General features: G+C 35.6%; 1 protein-coding gene across 2 annotated transcripts in view; it reads left to right on the forward strand.

The window, feature by feature from the left end:
* KLHL1 (kelch like family member 1) overlaps positions 1 to 23,370 on the forward strand; it is a 385,849-nt gene that overhangs the window by 124,157 nt on the left and 238,322 nt on the right. Inside the window, exon 2 of one of the 2 annotated variants that reach the window (XM_062195308.1) lies at positions 9,495 to 9,677. The exons of the other annotated variant lie outside the window; for it this stretch is intronic. Within the exon in view, the coding sequence (XP_062051292.1) occupies positions 9,495 to 9,677 (183 nt within the window). The remainder of the gene's footprint in view (positions 1 to 9,494; positions 9,678 to 23,370) is intronic. 2 annotated transcript variants of the gene reach the window in all.

The following is a 23,370-nucleotide window of genomic DNA, read 5'->3' on the forward strand; positions in this document are numbered from 1 at the left end:
GGTTGTTTGTTTTGTTGTTATGGAGTTTCTTGATCTCTTTGTAGATTCTGGTTATTAATTCTTTATTTGTTGCATAGTTTGCAAATATTTTTTCCCATTCTGTTGGTTGCCTCTTCACTTTCCTGAATGTTTCTTTTGCAGTACAGAAATGTCTCAATTTGATGCAATCCCAAATGTTAATTTTGGCTTTGACTGCCTTTGCCACCGGGGTCTTTTCCAAGAAGTCTTTGCCTGTGCCAATATCTTGCAGGGTTTCTCCAATGTTTTCTAATAATTTGATGGTGCTGGGTCATGGATTTAGGTCTTTGATCCATGTTGAGTGGATTTTGTGTAAGGTGTAAGGTAGAGGTCTTGCTTCATGCTTCTGCACATGGAAATCCAGTTTTCCCAGCACCATTTGTTGAATAGACTGTCCTTGCTCCAGGAATTGGTTTTAGATCCTCAATCAAATATAAGTTGGCTGTAGATGTTTGGATTAATTTCTGGTGTTTCTATTCTGTTTCATTGGTCTATCCATCTGTTTGTGTACCAGTACCATGCTGTTTTTGTTACAACTGCCCTGTAGTATGTCCTGAAATGTGGTATTGTGATGCCTCCAGCTTTGTTTTTGTTGTACGAGATTGCTTTACATTTCGAGGACTTCTGTGCCTCCGTATGAATTTTAGTATCATTTTTTTCCAGATTTGAGAAGAATGTCTTTGGTTTTTTGATTGGTATCACATTGAATCTATAAATTGCTTTTGGGAGAATGGACATCTTGATGATATTGATTCTTCTATTCCATGAGCATGGAAGAGTTTTCATTTTTTGGTATCCTCTTCTATTTCTTTCTTTAAGATTTTGTAATTCACATTATAGAGATTTTTGACGTCTGTGGTTAAGTTTATTCCAAGGTATTTGATTGTTTTTGTGGCTATTGTGATTGGGATTGATGAATAAAATCTTTAATAAAAAGTTGCTTTGAAGTCTAGTTGTTAGCCCTCCATTTTTTAAAAACAAATTTTTGTTAAAGACATTTATTTGCTTGAAAGGCAGAGTTACAGAAAGAGGGAGAGATAGGTATCTTCCATCCATTGCTTCGCTCCCAAAATGTTTGGAACAGCCAGGGCTGGGCCAGGCCAAAGCCAGGACTTTGGAACCCCATCCAGGTTTCCTATATGGATGGCAGGGATCCAAGCACTTGGGCCATCTTCAGCTGCTTTTCCAGGAAATTTAGCAGGGAAATGGATAGGAAGTGAAGCAGCCAGGACCTGAACTAGTGCTCATGTGGAATCTGGCATTAGATGGTGGCCTAAGCCCTTGCACAATATTTTAAGAACTTGTTGCTTTAAAGTTTTCAGAAAAAAAAGCCCCAAATCAATATTTTTTATTCAGGTTGGTTAGTGTGGATAAACTAGATAAAAGAAACTAATATTTTTTCAAAACATTTATTTATTTGAAGACATAGTGACAAAGTAGGAAGAAGGGGATGGAGCGAGGTGAGAGAGCCATACAGATCTATCCACTGGTTCACTCTGCAGATGGCTGTAACGGCAGGTCTAGGCCAGGCTGAAGGCAAGAGCCAGGTATTCATCTAGGTCTCCCACATGGGTAACAGGGGGCCAAGCACTCCAGCCATCTCCCAACTTCCATTGTCTTTGTAGGCACATTAGCATGAAGCTGGATCAGAAGTACAGCAGTAGGAACTTGAACCAGAAGTCCAATACAGGATGCTGGTTTTACAAGTTGCAGCTTACTCCACTATGCCACAGTGCTGGCCCCTAGATAGTACTACCATGATATTAATTATGTTTATGATTTTGAATAAATCCTTTCAAATACCATGCTCTTTTTTCAAATTTCTAGGGTCTCACCAATCTATAAAAGCACATTTTACTCTATTTACTATTGCATCCACAACTTCCATGATTTGAATATATAATAAATTACTTTCTTGTTAACTCTTCCAAGATTATGAAATTCTTAGTGATACTCAGAACTTCTGCCTTAAGTAGTCCATTTAACTCATGGATAATTAATATAAGTACCTAAATGGAGTCCTTATACCAAAAACTTCAAATCTAGAGACATCCTGCAGGGCTATTTCTGATATCTCAGATTTTAGACTTTGTTCATTCGGTCTGGGTACTAGACCAAAAATATCAAGGGCTCTTTTTGGGGCAATTTTGATATTTTTGGCAGCCCACAGTCCTGAATCAGCTCCTCTTTGGTATATAAGAACCAATAATAATAATATATTCATTCTCAACATAAAAATGTACCCAGGAGTGCATTTTGTGTCTTTTCTGTTCAATGTGTTAATGTGTGAAAGAATTTGGCTGCCTTGTTAGATATTCCTAAGCTTGAATTCCTAAAACATTTGCTGAGAAATGACCATATTCTGGGCTTGTAATTTGCAAACTTGTGAAAGGCAAACATATGGTATAGCAAAATTTGTATTAGCTTCAAATATTTAAAGAAAAAACTTGTAAAGTCTCATGAAAATAACCCTATTTTATAGACAAATACTGTAGATAACAGGGGAAACACCATAATTCTAATGGATTTAGACATGTAAGCTTCTCCAGATGTTTTTCTACGTACATAAACACATCTTCTAGAAAACTATGAATTATGTATTTTCTTACCTAAAAGTAATGAGTTTATTTTTTCTTCTTTTACATTACACTGTCAAAGTCTTCCAAGCAGTGTTGTGTAGAATTGATACTAAGAGAAGAGTATTTAGTCCAGCACTTAAGATATCCACATCTCATATTGGAGTAACTGGATTCAATTCTTGGCTCTAGTTCTTATCTCCAACTTCCTGCCAAGGAAGGTTCCAGGAGGCGGTAGTAATTACTCAAGTAATTGAGTTCTTACCACTTACATAGGTGACACAGATTGAGTTCTCAGCTTCTGGCATCTGGACCAGCACTGCCTTTGCCTTTGTGGGCATTTTGGGAGCTAACCATTGAATTGGAACTTGCATGTCTTGGTCTCATTTTCTCTGTCTGTCTGTCTCTCTCTTTGTACACCTCTCAAAAAGAAAAGGAATGAAAAGAAAAAGAATTTAAAATATATAAATAGAACTAAAATGTTTTAACCGATCACATTCTGAATATCAAAGAGGAAAATGTTTCAATTAAATATGACTTTTACCAAATAATTGCATTAGATGGCTTGATGTGATTAAAACATGTTTCCTCATTAAGTCCAATTTCATTGTAACATTTTATACTTTTCAAATCTGTATTTCTGTATTCAATTCAATGTTTTGTTTAAGACTTTTACACATAAATTAGAAAGAATGACCTACAATTGTTCTCCCTTGAAACATGCTGCCCTGATTTGAATTTACATTTTGCTGATTAAATAAGCTGGTGGAAATATCCTATTTTTTTTTTACTTTGCAACTTTTAAGAAATTCATTTTTCTTCACTTTTCATTGATTTTATGATATGTAATTTTTTGAGCCTATGCTAGGCTTTATAGTGAATTTTGAATCCATTTCTTCTTCTTTTAACTGTTTTAATATTCTTGGCTATCATTTCAATATTTCTTTATTCCTTCAACTACCCCTACTTTTAGGATTATCACTATTTTGAGCACATGAGTATTATAATTATTTTTTTTTACTGCTGTATAGTATTTTATAGAGTACATATCCCATAATTTTTTATCCAGTCTTCATTGATGGACATTTAGGTTGATTCCATGTCTTAGCTATTGTGAATTGAGCTGCAATAAACATTGAGGTGCAGACAGCTCTTTTATTCACCAATTTAATTTCCTTTGGGTAAATTCCAAGGAGTGGGATAGCTCGGTTGTATGGTAGGGCTATATTCAGGTTTCTAAGCATTCTCCAAACTGACTTCCATAATGGCTTACCAATTTGCATTCCCACCAATAGTTGATTAGTGTCCCTTTTTCCTCCCATCCTCACCAGAATCTGTTGTTAGTTGATTTCTGTATGTGAGCCATTCTAACCAGGGTGAGGTGAAACCTCATGGTGGTTTTGATTTGCATTTCCCTGTTGGTTAGTGATCCTGAACATTTTTTCATGTGTCTGGTGGCCATTTGGATGTCCTCTTTTGAAAAATGTCTATTGAGGTCCTTGGCCCATCTCTTAAGTGGGTTGTTTGTTTTGTTGTTGCAGAGTTTCTTGATCTCTTTGTAGATTCTAGTTATTAATCCTTTATCAGTTGTATAATTTGCAAATATTTTTCACATTCTGTTGGTTGCCTCTTCACTCTCCTGGCATTTTTGGCAGTACAGAAACTTCTCAATCTTATGTAAGCCCAATTTTTAATTTTGGCTTTGACTATCTGTGACTCTGGGGTCTTTTCCAAGAAGTCTTTGCCTGTGCCTATATCTTGCATGGTTTCTCCGATGTTCTCTAATAATTTGATGGTGTCTGGTTGTAGATTTAGATCTTTAATACATGCTGAGTGGATTTTTCTGTAAGGTGTAAGGTAGGGGTCTAGCTTCATGCTTCTGCATGTGGAAATCCAGTTTTCCCAGCACCATTTGTTGAATAGACTGTCCTTGCTCCAGGAATTGGTTTTAGATCCTCGATCAAATATAAGTTGGCTGTAGATGTTTGGATTGATTTCTGATGTTTCTATTCTATTCCATTGGTCTATCCATCTGTTTCTGTACCAGTACCATGCTGTTTCGATTATAACTGCCCTATAGTATGTCCTGAAATGTGGTATTGTGATGCCTCTGGCTTTGTTTTTGTTGTACAAGATTGCTTTAGCTTTCCAGGTCTCTATGCCTCCATATGAATTTCAGCATCATTGTTTCCAGATCTGAGAAGAATGTCTTTTGTATTTTGATTGGTATTGCATTGAATCTATAAATTGCTTTTGGGAGAATGGACATTTTGATGATATTGATTCTTCCAATCCATGAGCATGGAAGATTTTCATTTCTTGATATCATCTTCTATTTCTTTAAGATTTTGTAATTCTCATCGTAGAGATCTTTGACATCTTTGGTTAAGTTTATTCCATGGTATTTGATTGTTTTTGTAGCTATTGTGAATGGGATTGATCGTAGCAGTTCTTTCTCAGCCATGGCATTGCCTGTGTATACAAAGGCTGTTGATTTTTGTGCATTGATTTTATATCCTGGTATTTTGCCAAACTCTTCTATGAGTTCCAATAGTCTCTTAGTAGAATTCTTAGATCCCCTAAATAAAGAATCATATCATTTGCAAAGAGGGATAGTTTGACTTCTTCCTTCCCAATTTGTATCCCTTTAATTTCTTTTTCATGCCTAATGGCTCTGGCTAAATCTTCCAGTACTATATTGACTAATAATGGTAAGAGTGGGCATCCCTGTCTGGTACCAGATCTCAGTGGAAATTCTTCCAACTTTTCTCCATTAAATCCAGTCATTTGCACTAAAAATGGAGGAATCTGGAAAACATCATGTTGAATGTAATAAGCCAGTCCCAAGGAGTCAAATATCATAAGTTGTTCCCTGATCGGTGACAACTAACTGAGCACCTAAAAGGAAACCTGTTGAAGTGAAATGGACACTATGAGAAACAATGTCTTGATCAGCCCTTGTCCTGACTGTCGAGGAACAACTTCATATTTTATTTTATTTTTAGTATTTTTTTGTTTTAATTAATGCCATTGGTTGAACTCTTTACTTAACACACAATAATTCTTAGGCATTTAAATTTAACTGAAAAGTGATCCCTGTTAAATATAAGAGTGGGAATAAGAAGGAGAAGAGATGAACATTTCAGTACATGCTCACTCGGACTTACCCCTAATGGTAGAGTTAGAAATATGCCAGGGAATTGCAATTCAATCCCATCAAGGTGGCACATACCAGTGCCATCTTACTTGTTTAAGTCATCAGTTTACGTTCATAATTGATAGAAAAGATAGGATTAAGTGTCAAAGGGATTACATAAATAAGACCAATGTCTGCAAATAATGCTTGATAAAATTAAAAAGGAGAGAATGATCCTATATGGTAAGCAGGATTCACAGCAAACTCATAGAATGGCAGCTGTCCTAAGCAGTACTCTGGCCTCAGAATCAGCCCTTAAGGCATTCAGATATGCCTAAAAAGCCCATGAGAGCTTCGCAGGCATGGAAACCCAAGACACAGTGGGAAAAAAAAATGACCTAAGATCTCTGTGAGTGAGATCCCAGCGGAAAGTATGGGCCATCAAAGAAAACAATACCTTTCTCTGAAGGGAGAAGAGAATTTCCACTTTTAATAAGGCCTTGTCAAACAAGATCGGAGTTGGAGAACTCAAGAGGCTTCCATTGCCTTGGCAGCTCTTGACAAGAGCCTCGGGTGATTACTGACGTCATAATAAGAGTGTCAGTTATTAAATCAACAATGGGAGTCACTGTGCACCTGCTCCCCATGTAGGATCTCTGTCCTTAATGTGTTGTTCCATGTGAATTAACAGTAAAACTACTATCCAAACAGTATTCTATACTTTGTGTGTCTTTGTGGGTGCAGTCTGTTGAAATCTTTACTTAGTATACACTAAGTTGATTTTCTGTATATAAAGATAATCAAGAATGAAAAAAATTATTTTTTATTTGTTTTTGAGACTCTGATTTATTTATTCTTTTTATCTCAATGTTTTAGGTTATGCATTTTCTATTAATTTATTTCCTAGACCCCTATGTTTATCTTCACCTTCAGCCAATCTTATTACATCTATTGAAATCTTTAATTTATTATATTTCCTTATTTCCATTTAAATTTTTCAGAAACTTAATATTCCAGTAAAGTTTTCCAGTTTTAATTTTGTATTTAAATGTATTAACGGATGTGGGGCCAGCACCGTAGCTCATTTGGTTAATCCTCTACCTGCTGCGCCAGCATCCCATATGGACACTGGGTTCTAGTCCCAGTTGGAGTGCCGGATTCTGTCCTGGTTGCTCCTCTTCCATTCCAGTCTCTGCTGTTGCCCTGAAATGTAGTGGAGGATGGCCAAATTGCTTGGGTCCCTGCACTCGCTTGGGAGACCAGGATGAGGCACCTCGCTCCTGGCTTTGGATTAGCTATCTTTCTCTCTGTCTCTCTCTCACTGTCTAACTCTATTTGTCAAATTAAAAAAAAAAAGTGTATTTCCATCTAGTACGTAATAATTGTTACCTATATATTCAAATATTTGTAGCACCCATAAGACTGCTTCTATGTCTACTTTTCTTCTCTAGATTCTGCTCCTTCACGAGCCTTTTATTTTTTCCTTTAATGCCAGGAATTATATGTAAGAACCAGAGGGTATGCATGAGATTGTCTTTTTATAAAGAGAAATTATTTTAACTATTTGCTCGATCATAGATTAGAAGATCACCCTAGTGCAATCAGATTTTCACTGATTCAGATACAGGTTTCAATCTTTGTATTATCTTCCCTATATCAAGTTTCCTAATTCCTAGAATGTAGCCCTTCAGAGAGTCCAGATGAGAATTGGTTTACTCAGAGACCCTCATTCACAGTCAATTCAAAAATGTATCCTTCAAACTCTAATTTCTCAACTTCCTGTAAGTCTTGGTTGCCTGTTAGGTACTGCTCAATAACTAGCAAATTCTTCTAAATGCAAATTGTTAAGGAGGCATTATTGCTTCTTGAACTTTTGTCTTTTATGGCGTCTGCTTCAACTCTCAGGCTCTGAATACCTTTGAAGCCCATGATTCTAATATCTAATCTCTCCTCCAAATCGCATGCTACCACCAGAAATTCTGTGTAATTACCACATTTGCTGAACTTTTTAGACTTCCATTCCATCATTTACATTTTTTTTTTTTTTTGACAGGCAGAGTGGATAGTGAGAGAGAGAGACAGAGAGAAAGGTCTTCCTTTTTGCCGTTGGTTCACCCTCCAATGGCCGCTGCGGCCGGCACATCTCGCTGATCCGAAGCCAGGAGCCAGGTGCTTCTCCTGGTCTCCCATGCGGGTGCAGGGCCCAAGGACTTGGGCCATCTTCCACTGCCTTCCCGAGCCATAGCAGAGAGCTGGCCTGGAAGAGGGGCAACCAGGATAGAATCCGGTGCCCCGACCGGGACTAGAACCCGGTGTGCCGGCGCCACAAGGTGGAGGATTAGCCTGTTAAGCCACGGCGCCGGCCCCATCATTTACATTTAGTAAATACTTTTGAGAAGGAAAGAAAATGCAGTGAAGAATTTTGAGCTAATTTGAATAGATTTGCCCTTATTGTAGGATTTTGAACCTTTAAGTCCTAGTTGCTTTCTTAGGTTTTACTTGATTCACATGACTCCTTTGATAATAAATATAACTTGCTTTCTAGTGTCCTGGGTAGGAGATTCAGTTAGCTACAAATTCTTACGTTGCAACTGGAAGTATAATTATGATATTAAGACACTAGATATGATAAGCAATTTGTTATTTTACTTATGTGATTTGTTTTTGATTTTAATTTTTTAAAATATTTATTACCTGAGCACTTAATTGGGTCTGGTAGGCTGTATCATGTATCTAAGCATACTGAGATTTACTCCTTGATGGAGTATGCTGTTTTATAAGTTCTTTGTGAAATAGCATATGCTAGGAAGAGATACCGTAGCCTAGCTTAAATTTCACAGACTTCATAAAACCATGACATTTATTACATATTACAGTAATTAAAACATCTGTATATCCTAAGCTAGTACATTCCATGTATTTTGTTAATCAGTTGGATACAGTACATCAAACTCAAGAATTTACTTTCAAATATAATTGTTTTTTTACAAACCATGTTTCATAACTTTTCATGATAAAAAATCACTTGTTGCACAGAATACTATTTAGTATATCTGAAGAATCACACTATAACAATGTGATCAAATTATCACTTTAATAGCTCATTTAAATTCCATCAAATTGATGAAATTAGCCATTCATTAATTTAAAGATGTTAATATTCAGGTTTTCTGACTTAGTGTCCTAATAAATATAGGAAATACATTTTAAAATAATTTTTATAATGCAAGAAAAAAGAGGCTAAGGAGAGAAGAATGGGGGAATCATTGGTTAACCAGCATTAAGTTTTAGTTACATAGTGAGGAGTTATGGTGTTCAACTGCATGGTAGGGTGATTATAGATCATGATAGTGTGCTCTATATTTCTCATATATAAACCAAAAGAACTGATTTTATATGTTTTTACCATGAAGAAATGTTGAATGTTAGAGAAGATTGATATGTTTATTCTGATTGGATGTGATATTATGTACATACACTGAAACATCACATTGCCCCTTACGAACTTACAAATTTTATTTGTTAATATGAAAATGTTAAAAGTCATTTTTAATTCATTATTTGTTTTTAGAGCTGAAAGTAGAGTTTTTAACTGAAAGTAGAGTTTTTAACTGAAAGTAGAGATTTTAGACTTGTTTTATTGGATTTGTGTTTTAAAAAGTTATGAAAATGAACACAAGATACATTGATAGTTCTCAAAATATGCCAAAAAATATGTGTCATTCTGGACAATTGATGATACCATCATTTTTTGTGGTTTACAGGCTGTCAGCAACCAGCCATTCACTGGCACCTCAAAGTGATTTGGACTCAAGTTGTTCTGAAGAATTCTATCAAGCTGTTCACCATGCTGAGCAAACCTTCAGAAAAATGGAAAGCTACTTGAAACAACAGCAGCTCTGTGATGTTATCCTGATTGTTGGAAACAGAAAGATACCTGCACATAGGTAGGATAGTCTGTCTTTGTTGGAAACATGCATTCAGAGGTGACACACTGACATGTAGATTGCACACTACTCTATGGTTGCACAAACAAGGATCCACATTTCTGTGAAACATTGGGTTTTTGTTGTTGTTACTCATTTATTCATTTTCTTCCTGAGGAAGTTATAATATTTTAATTGCCGAATCATTTTAGGAAATAAACACAAAAGTTTAAAAATAATTCTTCTTATAACTCTGGAGAAAGATATTCTTTTTGTATGATTCACAATCATATTAAATAGAAATCAAATTATAATTTAGGAAGAGTGATTAAAATCTGAAATGAGACAGGGTATTCTGTCAAAATTTAAAGAAATATAGTTTATTTTGCACATAATTTTTTTTCAGAGAGAAATATATTCTTAATGTTAGCATGTAATTAAATTTACTTCATCTAGCTTATAAATTAAATAGTTATACATTCGCTTATGAAGACAGAAGGGCACAATCAACTCAAAAGTATGTTAACAAACAAAATGTTGTTAGTTTTTTTTGAAGAGAGTGTTTAAAATAATTCATATAATTTTGAATATTTTCACTGGCATTACTTTTATGTTTTCTTTGTATTCATAATATTCCACATGGTTGGCTTTATTACTCTTTATATGGATTTTTTATTATTTCTAAATGATTCATTTAGGGCAGGCATTTGTTACAGTAGTCATTGCTTGCAACAATCATAACCCATATTAGAGTGTTTGGTTTGAGTTTTGGCTACTTCTCTTCTGATCCAGCTTCCAGCTAAAGTGCATGCACCCTGAGAGGTAGCAGATGATTACTCAAGTACTTGCTTCCCTGTCACAAGGGAAATGTGAATTGAGCTCTGGGCTCAGGACTTTGGCCTACACCAGCCTGTGCTATTGCAGGCATTTGGAGAGTAAATTGGAGGATGGATGATCTCTTATCTATCTTTCTGTCTCCCTCTCTCTCTATCTTCCTGATTTCCTCTCTGCCTTTCAAATGAAAATAAGTTTTAAAAATAAACAAATGGCTTATTTAGTAATGAAAATTATTTTATAGTACTCCAATGGATAAAAATTAAATTTATTTTGAAATAATAATGAATAATATAATAAATCTTGAAAATCAGATCAGTATATTGATTTTATATGTTGCATTCTGAACACTTAGATATTTTAAATATTTAGCTCATATTGAATTAAATCCAGTATTGTCAATCATATATGTGTGGTAAGAAAAAATTTACATTTTAATCATCATGGCTAAATGAATTCAAATGCTTTCTATTCTCTTTATAGTATTAGGAGGTAATTTTAGGCACAAAAAAATTGAAATTCATTTAAGCAAACAGCGATTCATGATTCAGGCAACTCCAGACCACAAGAGATACAGACAACAAGTGACAAGAAAAAATCTTCTAAAAGGTGTTCAAAGAAGCAATACAAAGAAGATTAATTAAATTTGAAATGTTAGAGAGGTTAGTTGGTGGTTCTGATTGGTTAAGCTACTACACTTTGGGATTTGATTTGTTTCCTATGAGCCCAGAACACTGGAACTCTCTCCACCTAATGGCTTTCCAATCCATTTTCCAAAATGGTATAATCTAAAATTTAGCAATATTTTAAAAATGGGCTCCATCTTTAGAAATCTAATTTAAATAAATTTTAGCAAATATGTGAAAAACATTTGTTGAGCATGTGAAAAAGGCAAGCAGTCTTTTGAATAATTGTAGGTAAATAGATGATAAAATCAATTTACTTAATGCAAATCTAGCTTTTAGTTTAAAACTAATCATATTATCAAACAAACTAATGGATTTTAAAATTTTCCTCTTATATTTTGTTTAGCAGAGAAATTTTTATCATTGGGCAAAATACATATGGTGTTGCAATCATTAACATTGGAAAATATGAGACTATTATACCAACTTCAAATTATGTAAAAAGAAATGTTATGTTATAATCTAATGCTATTTCAGGAGTGGTCTTGCAAGTTAATATCAGAAGCACTTACTAAATATTTTAAAGTTCATATATACTTAATTCATTTTAATTATCTCATTATTTATTCAAAAAGCAGAGTTACAGAGAGGCAGAGGCAGACACACATACACACACACACACACACACAGATCCTCAATCTGCTGGCACAACAGCCAAGGCTGGGCCAGGCTGAAGCCAGGAGCTTCCTTCGGGTCTCCTACATGGGTCATAAGGGCCTAAACTCTTGGGCCATCTTCACTGCCTGCCCAGGCACACCAGCAAGGAGCTGGATTGGAAATTTATCAGCCAGGACTCAAACCAGTGCCCACATCTTATGTGGGCACTGCAGGTAGTGGTTTCATCTGCTATGCCACAGCACTGGTCCCAAAAATAAATTCTTAAGTTAACAAAGTATCACCTTAAGAGGTTCACCATAAAACTATGTTTCAGTTATTATTATGTATTGAGTTTTTATGTTCTAGTTATTATTATGTATTGAGTTTTTCCCAGATTTAGCTCATGATTATCAATCTATTTATGAAAGGTGTCTATGCAGACACGTTAGTTTATTGCTATTCATATTTTAAGTGGGTAAGTTATGAAAGACTAACACTTAACATAAAACATTTGTATATGTTTTGCATGAAAAACAATCAAAATTCTGAATTCATTTGTGCATTAAGTTGTCATATAAATCCTAAGATTAATATGGATTTATCATAAATAGTCTGGGATAAGTGATTAACAAGTAAACCAAAACACTTGAATGTAAATCTCTGAATACCAAACATGAGGTATTTTTAATGCGATGGGTTACCTGTAATCATAAATGTCAAATAAAAAAAATCAGCAACTGGACATTTGAATTTTCAATAGTGATAAAATTAAGGTCTCATTACCTTGACTGATACCCTATAATCCAACTTCTGAAAATTTTCTCCCTCTTTAGCCATTTTTAATTTTTAGTGGGATCAGGCATTTGGTGCAGTGGTTAAGATGCCACTTGGGCTGCCCACATCTCATGCCTCAGTGCCTGCATTTGAGTTCTGGCTCTGCCTCTGCTTCTGATTCCAGTTTCTGCTGATGTATACCCTGGGAGGCAATATCTAATGGCTTAAGTAATTGTGTCCCTGCCCCTCTTGTGGAATACTCAGATTGAATCTGGGCTCCTGGCTTCAGACTGCCACAGCTTCAGCTGTTGTAGGCATTTGGGAAATGAACCAGTGGATGAGAGATTTATTTCTCTCTCTCATTCTTTCTCTGCCTTCAAATAAAATGAAAGTAAAGAAATAATTGCAAAAGAAAAAAATCAAGTACATTGAATAAACATTAATCAGGAAAAAATCTAACAGCTCACATACTGAGTTTAAAATTATGATATTTATAATTTTATTTGCATAGAAGCTTTATGGAAGGATATACAAGGTAAACTCAAAGTTTATTCCTGGAGTGTAGGGTTTATAGAATCACATGAACACAGGGCTGTCTTTTCTTTAATCTATAAACATATTTTATATGAACACTCTAAAAGGTTCAATAATTCACAATCCAATGGAAACTTAAACAAGAGGAAAATTATATTTTAGAGGGACAAGCTGTTCTGCCGATTAAAACATTGTGCATTTTAAGATGTATTTCATTATATTTCTTTGGCCGTATTTGATAATGAGTTTATTTAATTTCAAGAATATATTTATTACAATGATGTTCCTTATAGTACACCAAAATCAGGTAAATAGTCAAGGATAAAAGTAACAATTGAAATTAAGTATTTGGTAGCACCTGAAACTATACTAATGCAATAAAAAATTATTTTCCTAAGTAACTGAAATAATAATATCTAAGATTCAGTAAATTCTAATGCTTCTCTTTGCTTGTAGAAAGTTTATTTGCAGGGAGGAGCCAATATGGTGGAATAGGGAGGGAGCTTACTGATAGTCCGGGAGATGACAGATTAATAAAAGTGAAGATAGTATAGTCGCAGGGAAGAATTAGGGAAAAAACAACAGAAGAAACTCTTCCATAATTAGAGGGACTTGGTGGATCTACACATAGGGCATGGGCGCCCACAGCTCAGGACCCCAGTTGCCGAGAGGCTCCACAACAGTGCTTGAGAGATGAGACAAAACCACAGTAGCCTGAGACACTAGCGGAAAAGCGGCAGGAAGAGCCTAGAGGGAGCGAAGTTTGAATCCCTGTGGGGGAAAGTACACCAGCCTAACTAAAGGAGAGAAAAAAATAAAGGGATGGTATGGACACAATTCTCTTTCTCCACACACCTTACAAAGGCAGGCAAGACAATAGAGCAGGTGCCATTTTGGATATATGTAACAGCTGTGCCAGCTTGGGGCATGCCTGCCCTCAGCCAAGCAGAAAAACCTGTCTCTGGTGGGAAATAATAGCAGGAGACTAAGACCAAGTGAATGTGTGGAGCTTATGAATGGGGATTGTGAAAAAACAAAAACAAAAACTAAGAGTGTGTGGGAGAACTCACAGTGTGGCTGAGGTATGAGTAGTTTCGGTGGGAGACACGACAAACTCAGGCTGCCTTGGCTACCTGGTGAGAGACATTGCAGGGGAATCTGAGCTTACACTGAGGACTGCACAGATCCTTTGTGTGGTCCTTGGGACAGAGCAGACAAATATTGTACCCACTGGGGCTAGCACTCAGGGACTGATTGCCATGGAGGAGAAGAGCTCAGCTGAGTGGAATTACTTCCCTTCTGAACAAAAAAAAAAAAAAAAAGAGAGAGAGAGAGAAGATTTACCATGCCAAACCTGGGTGCATCACCTTTGGCACATCATTAACCCTGAAGAACTGAACAGAGCTCTGTGACTACACCCACCACAAGCCTCTAGAGATTCACCAAAAGCAGACAGTCCACTTAATCTAGAGTCATAGTATAACGAGAAACGCCACCACAGCTGAAAAAAAAGAAGAAACTAAAGAATATCTCCACAAAGCCAAAGCCAACAGCAAATGCAAAAACCAAGGAAATAAGAACAAGGAAGACACCATTACTCTCCCAAATGAACATGACACTCCAATACAAATTATGGAGATGATGAGATAGAAGAAATGCAAGATACAGAATTCAAAAAATTTATGATAAGAACATTTAGAAATTATCAAAAACAAATGCATGATCTACAGAAATCCATGAAGGACAGGACAGAAAATCTCACTCATGAAAATGAAATATGGAGGAATCAATATGAAATGAGGAATTTAGTAGAACATGGAATTGAGATATTGAAGAGGAATCAAAATGATAGAAATAATTCAATAGAATAAATGACACACATTTGAGAGCCTTAAAAACAGAATCAGTGAGACAGAAGAGAGAATATTGGACTTAGAAGACAGAGCACAGGAATATATACAGTCAAACCAAAGACAAGAAGAGGAAATTAGAAATCTAAAAATATTGTCGGGAATCTACAGGATACTATTAAAAAACACAACATTTGGGTTCTAGGAGTTCCTGAAGGCATGGAGAGAGAAAGGATTAGAAGGCCTTTTAGTGAGATACTAGCAGAAAACTTCCCGAGTTTGGAGAAGGAAAGAGACATCCAAGTACAGGAAGTACATAGAACCTCCAATAAACTGACCAAAAGAGATCCTCACCACGACATATTATAATCAAACTCACCACAGTGAAACATAAAGAAAAGATTCTAAAATGTGTAAGAGAGAAACGCCAGATTACTCGCAGAGGATCTCGAATAAGACTCACAGCAGACTTCTCATCAGAAACCCTAAAGGGTAGGAGGGAATGGCGAGATATAGCCCAGGCACTCAGAGAGAAAAACTGCCAGCCCAGAATATTATATCCAACAAAGCTCTCATTTGTGGATGAAGGTGAAATAAAGACCTTTCATAGCAAACAAAAATTGAAAGAATTTGTTATCACTCATCCAGCCCTGCAAAAGATGTTTAAAGATGTGTTACACACAGAAACACAGAAACATGGCCATCAATACTAAACAAGATAAAGGAAGAAAATCTCTCAGTAAAAGATCACAGGAAGTTCAAAGCATGTATTAGAAATATCTTTGAGAAAATGGCAGGGCAAAGTTACTATTTATCAATAGTCACATTGAATGTAAATGGCCTCAACTCTCCAATTAAAAGACACAGACTGGCTGAATGGATTAAAAAACAAACACATCTATTTGCTGCTTACAAGAAACACATCTTTCCAACAAAGATGCATGCAGACTGAAAGTGAAAGATTGGAAAAAGATATTCCATGCCAACAGAAACCAAAAAAGAGCTGGTGTAGCCATCTTAACATCAGATAAAATAAACTTTAACACAAAAACTGTTAAGAGAGACAAAGAGGGGCACTATATAATGATTAAGGGATCAATTCAACAGGAAGATGTAACTATTATAAATGTATATGCACCTAATTACAGGGCACCGGGTCATTTAGATATATGCTAAGGAACTTAAAGGGATACTTAGACTACAATACATTAGCATTAGGGTACTTCAATACTCCACTTTCAGCAATAGACAGATCAAGCAGACAGAAGATCAACAAGGAAACAGCAGATTTAATTGACACTGTAGATCAAATGAATCTAACAGGTATCAACAGAACTTTTCATCCTACACTTAAGAATGTGCATTCTTCTCAGCAGTACATGGAATCTACTCAAGGATTGACCACATACTAGGCCATAAAGCAAGTCTCGGTAAATTCAAAAGAATTGAAATCATACCATGCAGCTTCTCAGACCACCGTGGAATGAAGCTGGAAATTAGCAACTCAGGAATCCCTAGAGCATATGCAAACATATGGAGACTGAAGAGCATGCTCCTGAATGAACACTGGGTCATAGAAGAAATCAAAAGAGAAATCAAAAACTTTCTGGAAGTAAATGAGGATAACAACACAACATATCAAAACTTATGGGATACAGCAGAAGCAGTGTTAAGAGGAAAGTTTATAGCAATAGGTACCTACATCAAGAAATTTGAAAGGCACCAAACAAATGATCTATCAATGCATCTCAAGGATCTAGAAAAACTGTGGCAAAGCAGACCCAAAACTAGTAGGAGAAAGGAAATAATTAAGTTTGAGAAGAATAGAATCCAAAAAAAATTGCAAAAGATCAGCAAAACAGTTGTTTTTTGAAAAATAAAATTGATACACCATTGGCACAACTAACTAAAAAAAAAAGACCCATATCAATAAATTCAGAGAAGAAAAAGGGAATGTAACAACAGACACCACAGAAATAAAAACAGTCATCAGAAATTAATACAAAGAGCTGTATGCCAGCAAACAGGAACATCTATCAGAAATGGATAGATTCCTGGACACATGCAACCTACCTAAATTGAGCAATGAAGACATGGAAAACCTAAACAGACCCATAACTGAGTCAGAAATTGAATAAGTTATAAAGGCCATCCCAGCAAAGAAAAGCCCAGGACCAGATGGATTCACTGCTGAATTTTACCAGATATTTAAAGAAGAACTAACTCCAATTATTCTCAAACGATTAAGAACAATAGAAAAAGAGGGAATCCCCCCAAAATTCTTTCTATGAAGCCAGCATCACCTTAATCCCTAAGCTGGAAAAAGATGCAACACTGACAGAGAATTACAGACCAATTTCCCTGATGAACATAGATGCAAAAATCCTCAAGAAAATTCAGGCAAATAGAATGCAACAATACATCAGAAAGAACATCCGCCAAGACCAAGTAGGATTTATCCCTGGTATTCAGGGATGATTCAATGTTTGCAAATCAATCAATGTTATACACCACATTAACAAACTGTAGAAGAAAAACATATTATTATCTCAATAGATGCAGAGAAAGCATTTTATAAAATACAACACCTTTTCATGATGAAAACTCTAAGCAAATTGGGTATAGAAGAACATTCCTCAGTACAATCAAAGCAATTTATGGAAAACCCATGATCACCATCCTGTTGAATGGGGAAAAGTTGGAAGCATTTCCACTGAGATCTGGTACCAGACAGGGATGCCACTCTAACCTTTGCTGGTCAATATAGTACTGGAAGTATTGCCAGAGCCATTAGGCAAGAAAAAGTAATTAAAGGGATACAAATTGGAGGAAGAAGTCAAACTATCCCTCTTTGCACATGATATGATTCTTTATTTAGGGGATCCAAAGAACTCTACTAGAACTATTGGAACTCACAGAAGAGTTTGGCAAAATAGCAGGATATAAAATCAATGCACAAAAATCAACAGCCTTTATATACACAGGTAATGTCATGGCTGAGGAAGAACTGCTAAGATCAATCCCATTCACAATAGCTACAAAAACAATCAAATATCTTTGAATAAACTTAACCAAAGATTTCAAAGACCTCTACGATGAGATTACAAAATCTTAAAGAAATAGAAGATGATATCAAGAAATGAAAATCTTCCATGCTCATGGATTGGAAGAATCAATATCATCAAAATGTCCATTCTCCCAAAAGCAATTTATACATTCAATGCAATACCAAACAAAATACCAAAGACAAGCTTCTCAGATCTGGAAACAATGATGCTGAAATTCATACAGAGGCACAGGAGACCTGGAAAGCTAAAGCAATCTTGTACAACAAAAAGCCAGAGGCATCACAATACCACATTTCAGGACATACTATAGGGCAGTTATAATTGAAACAGCATGGTACTGGTACAGAAACAGATGGATAGACCAATGGAATAGAATAGAAACATCAGAAATCAATCCAAACATCTACAGCCAACTTATATTTGATCAAGGATCTAAAACCAATTCTTGGAGCAAGGACAGTCTATTCAACAAATGGTGCTGGGAAAACTGGATTTCCACATGCAGAAGCATGAAGCTAGACCCCTACCTTACACCTTACAGAAAAATCCACTCAGCATGTATTAAAGATCTAAATCTACAACCAGATACCATCAAATTATTAGAGAACATCAGAGAAACCATGCAAGATATAGGCACAGGCAAAGACTTCTTGGAAAAGACCCCAGAGTCACAGATAGTCAAAGCCAAAATTAAAAATTGGGCTTACATAAGATTGAGAAGTTTCTGTACTGCAAAATAAACAGGAAAGTGAAGAGGCAACCAAGAGAATGGAAAAAATATTTGCAAATTATGCAACCGAAAAGGATTAACAGCTAGAATCTACAAAGTGATCAAGAAACTCCACAACAACAAAACAAACAACCCACTTAAGAGATGGGCCAAGGACCTCAATAGACATGTTTTAAAAGAGGACATCCAAATGGCCAACAGGCACATGAAAAAATGTTTAAGATCACTAGCAACCAGGGAAATGCAAATCAAAACCACAATGAGGTTTCACCTCACCCCAGTTAGAATGGCTCACATACAGAAATCTACCAACAACAGATGCTAGCGAGGATGTGGGGAAAAATAGACACCAATCCACAATTGGTAGGGATGCAAACTGATAAAAGTACCATGGAAGACACTTTGGAGATTCCTCAGAAACCTGAATATAGCCCTACCTCATGATGGAGCCATCCCACTCCTTGGAATTTACCCAAAGGAAATTAAATTGGTAAATAAAAGAGCTGTCTGCACCTCAATGTTTATTACAGCTCAATTCACAATAGCTAAGACCTGGAATCAACCTATATGCCCATCAGTAGAAGACTGGATGAAGTAACTATGGTATATGTACTCTCTAGAATAATATACAACAGTTAAAAAAAATGAAATCTAGTCATTTGCAACAAAATGGAGGAATCTGGGAAACATCATGCTGAGTGAAATGAACCAGTGACAAATGGACAAATATCATATGTTCTCCCTGATCTGTGACAACTAACCGAGCACATAAAAGGAAACCTGTTGAAGTGAAATGGACACTATGAGAAACAATGACTTGATTAGCCCTTGTCCTGACTGTCGAGGAATAACTTAATATTCATTCCTTTTAGTATTTTTTGGTGCTACTTAATAGCATTGGTTGAACTCTTTAATTAACACACAATTATTCTTAGGTGTTTAAATTTACCTGAAAATGCTCCCTGTTAAATAAAAGAGTGGGAATAAGACAGGGAAAGGATGTACATTTTGGCACATGCTCATTCCGACTTACCCCTAATGGTAGAGCTAGAAATATGCCAGGGAATTGCAATTCAATCCCATCAAGGTGGCGGGTACCAACGCCATCTTACTTGTTAAAGTGATCAGTTTAAGTTCATAATTGATCAAAAAGAGTGCCAGTTGTTAAATCAACAATAAGAATCACTGTACACCTACTCTCTATGTAGGATCTCTGTCGTTAATGTGTTGTATTATGTGAATTAATGGTAAAACTACTACCCAAACAGTACTCTATACTTTGTGTGTCTTTGTGGTGCAGTCTGTTGAAATCTTTACTTAGTTTATACTAAGTTGATCTTCTGTATATAAAGATAATTGAAAATGAATCGTGAGGAAGAATGGGATGGGAGAGGTAGTGGGAGATGGGATGGTTGTGGGTAGGAGGGAGGTTATGGGGGAGAAAATCCATTATAATTCAAAAGTTTTACTTTGTTTTTTTTTGTAACTGATTAATAATCTGTGTAAAGGAGTTATGACAATTTTCTTCCATTTTACCCAAGTAGAAGAAGCTCAGGATATGTTTCAGCATTTATTTAGCATTATTGATTGCTTTGTTAGTGGCTGATTTTTTTAAAAAAATTTTTAACTTTTATTTAATGCATGTAAATTTCCAAAGTACAGCTTATAACTTCCCCATAACTTCCCTCCCACCCGCAACCCTCCCCTTTCCCACTCCTTCTCCCCTTCCATTCACATCAAGATTCATTTTCAATTCTCTTTATATACAGAAGATCAGCTTAGTATATATTAAGTAAAGATTTCAACAGTTTGCACCCACATAGAAACACAAAGTGAAAAATACTGTTTGAGTACTAGTTACAGCATTAAATCACAATGTACAGCACATTAAGGACAGAGATCTTATATGAGATGTAAGTACACAGTGACTCCTGTTGTTGACTTAACAATTTGACACTCTTGTTTATGGCGTCAGTAATCACCCTAGGCTCTTGTCATGAGTTGCCAAAGCTATGGAAGCCTTTTGAGTTCACCGACTCTGATCATATTTAGACAAGGTCATAGTCAAAGTGGAAGTTCTCTCCTCCCTTCAGAGAAAGGTACCTCCTTCTTTGATGACCTGTTCTTTCCACTGGGATCTCACTTGCGGAGATCTTTCATTTAGGTCATTTTTTTTTTTTTTTTGACAGAGTGTCTTGGCTTTCCATGCCTGAAATACTCTCATGGGCTTTTCAGCTGGATCCAAATGCCTTAAGTGCTGATTCTGAGGCCAGAGTGCTGTTGAGGACATCCACCATTCTTTGAGTCTGCTGTGTATCCCACTTCCCATGTTGGATTGTTCTCTCCCTTTTTTTGTTCTATCGGTTAGTATTTTCAAACGCTAGTCTTGTTTATGTGATACCTTTGATTCTTAGTCCTATCATTATGATCAATTGTGAACAGAAATTGATCAAATAGACTAGTGAGATGGCATTGGTACATGCGACCTTGATGGGATTGAATTGTAATCCCCTGGTATGTTTGTAACTCTACCATTTGGGGCAAGTCAGCTTGAGCATGTCCCAAATTGTACATCTCTTCCCTCTTTTATTCCCTCTCTTATATTTAACAGGGATCACTTTTCAGTTAAGTTTCAACACTTAAGAATAACTGTGTATTAATTACAGAATTCAACCAATAGTATTAAGTAGAACAGACGAAAAAAATACTTAGAGGGATAAAGTATTAAGTTGTTCATCAACAGTCAGGGCAAGGGCTGATCAAGTCATTGTTTCTCATAGTGTCCATTTCACTTCAACAGGTTTCCTTTTTGGTGCTCGGTTAGTTGTCACAGATCAGGGAGAACATATGATATTTGTCCCTTTTGGACTGGCTTATTTCACTCAGCATAATGTATTCCAGATTCCTCCGTTTTGTTCCAAATGACCAGATTTCATTGTTTTTTTACTGTTGTATAGCATTCAATAGAGTACATATCCCATAATTTCTTTATCCAGTCTACTGTTGATGGGCCAAAAGTTGTACTTTGGAAATTTATATTTATTAAATAAAATTAAAAAAAGAAAGTTTATTTGCATAGAATATCTTTTCTAGGATAGGAATAACTCATTTCTTTCATTTTATTAAATCCAACACCCTCTTAAATCTCTAACTCACTTTGATTGTTCATAATAGTTCTGTAACTTCTGAAAAGAACTCAGTACTAGAGACACTAAAAACTTGTTTTTTTTCTTCATAATGTGGCTATCATTTTTAATGTCCTGTTTATGTCTGCTGTTTATTTTCAGCAGTACATGAAGAATCTTTCTTTGTACTTCTTGAAATATATTTATTAAATAAACACTAGTTATGCCCTGCAGATGGTGCAAAGGATTATAAAACTTGATACTTTTCCTCATGGAGTTTCCAGTATAATTTAGAAGATAAGAATATTCTATATGGTAGTTAAGGAAATTATTATAGTTTCAAATAATTGCAAACTGAAATACATAATTCTGATTCCAAGTGTGAGGCATAATCTAATAAGGGAATGAATGGCATATGACAGAATATTATGAAAATTTTCTGGAAAGGCTAAGTTTGAGGTCAATAGTGGAGAAGAAATGTGGCTATATATTAGTGAGGGTAATTTGAAAAAAAAAATAGAGAATTAAAGAATTTGTTTGTTGTGGTGTGGTGAATTAAGCTGCTGCCAGTAATGAAAGATCCCATATATGAATATTGGTTCAAGCCCTGGCTGTTCCACTTCCCATCCAGCTCTTTGCTACTGTACCTGGGATGGCATTAGAGACCCAACCAAGTACTTGGGTTCCTGCCACCAACAAAGGAGACCAGGATGGATTTCCTGACTCCCAGTTTCAGCCTTCCCGAGAGTTCTGATTGTTACAGTCATCTGGGAGTGAACCAGAGGATAGAAGATCTCTTTCTCTCTGTCTTTACCTTGTTCTCTCTGTCTCTTGAAATAAATACAATAAATCTTTAACAAAAAATAATTTGGGAAATTGTGAAGAAAATGGCTTGGTGAAAATAGTAGGTTTGTGTTGGAAATATTGGGAGAATAAACCTTAAACATAGAATGAGAGTGATTATAATAGACCTTGAAAATAATTAGAGAAGTTAGAATTTGAAGTAGTGGGTTTCATTAGTAGGTTCTTCAGAAGAAGAGTAACATAAATAATTACTATTAATAATGATAATAGTAATAGCTAACACTCATGGTATTCATCAAGTTCTAGACCCTATTTGAGGTGCTTTGTATATACTAACTCTTATTGAAGGAAAAAGAAATCCTTATTGTTCCCATATTATGCATCTATATGTACATTTATATATTATAATATTATATAATATATATGTTTATATATATGGGATAGAGAACTGGGCATGGAGAAATTAAAACAACTCATCCTTGTTACACAGTCAGTTATTGGCAGAGATAGAATTCAAACCCAGAATGTCTGAGTAATGCCTTAACTTCTGCAACAGAATGACTAACATAATTTAGAAATGTGGCATTCCAGGACAGACACAGCTGAAAGTGGTTAATGAACCGAGAGGCTGTTTTATTTAGTCCAGACATGAAATGAGGACTAGATGGACATAAAGAGATGAACTGAGAAAAATTTTGCAGAATGGTGTCAT

Source organism: Lepus europaeus, chromosome 6, assembly GCF_033115175.1.
Source record: "Lepus europaeus isolate LE1 chromosome 6, mLepTim1.pri, whole genome shotgun sequence".
NCBI classification, from domain to species: domain Eukaryota; kingdom Metazoa; phylum Chordata; class Mammalia; order Lagomorpha; family Leporidae; genus Lepus; species Lepus europaeus.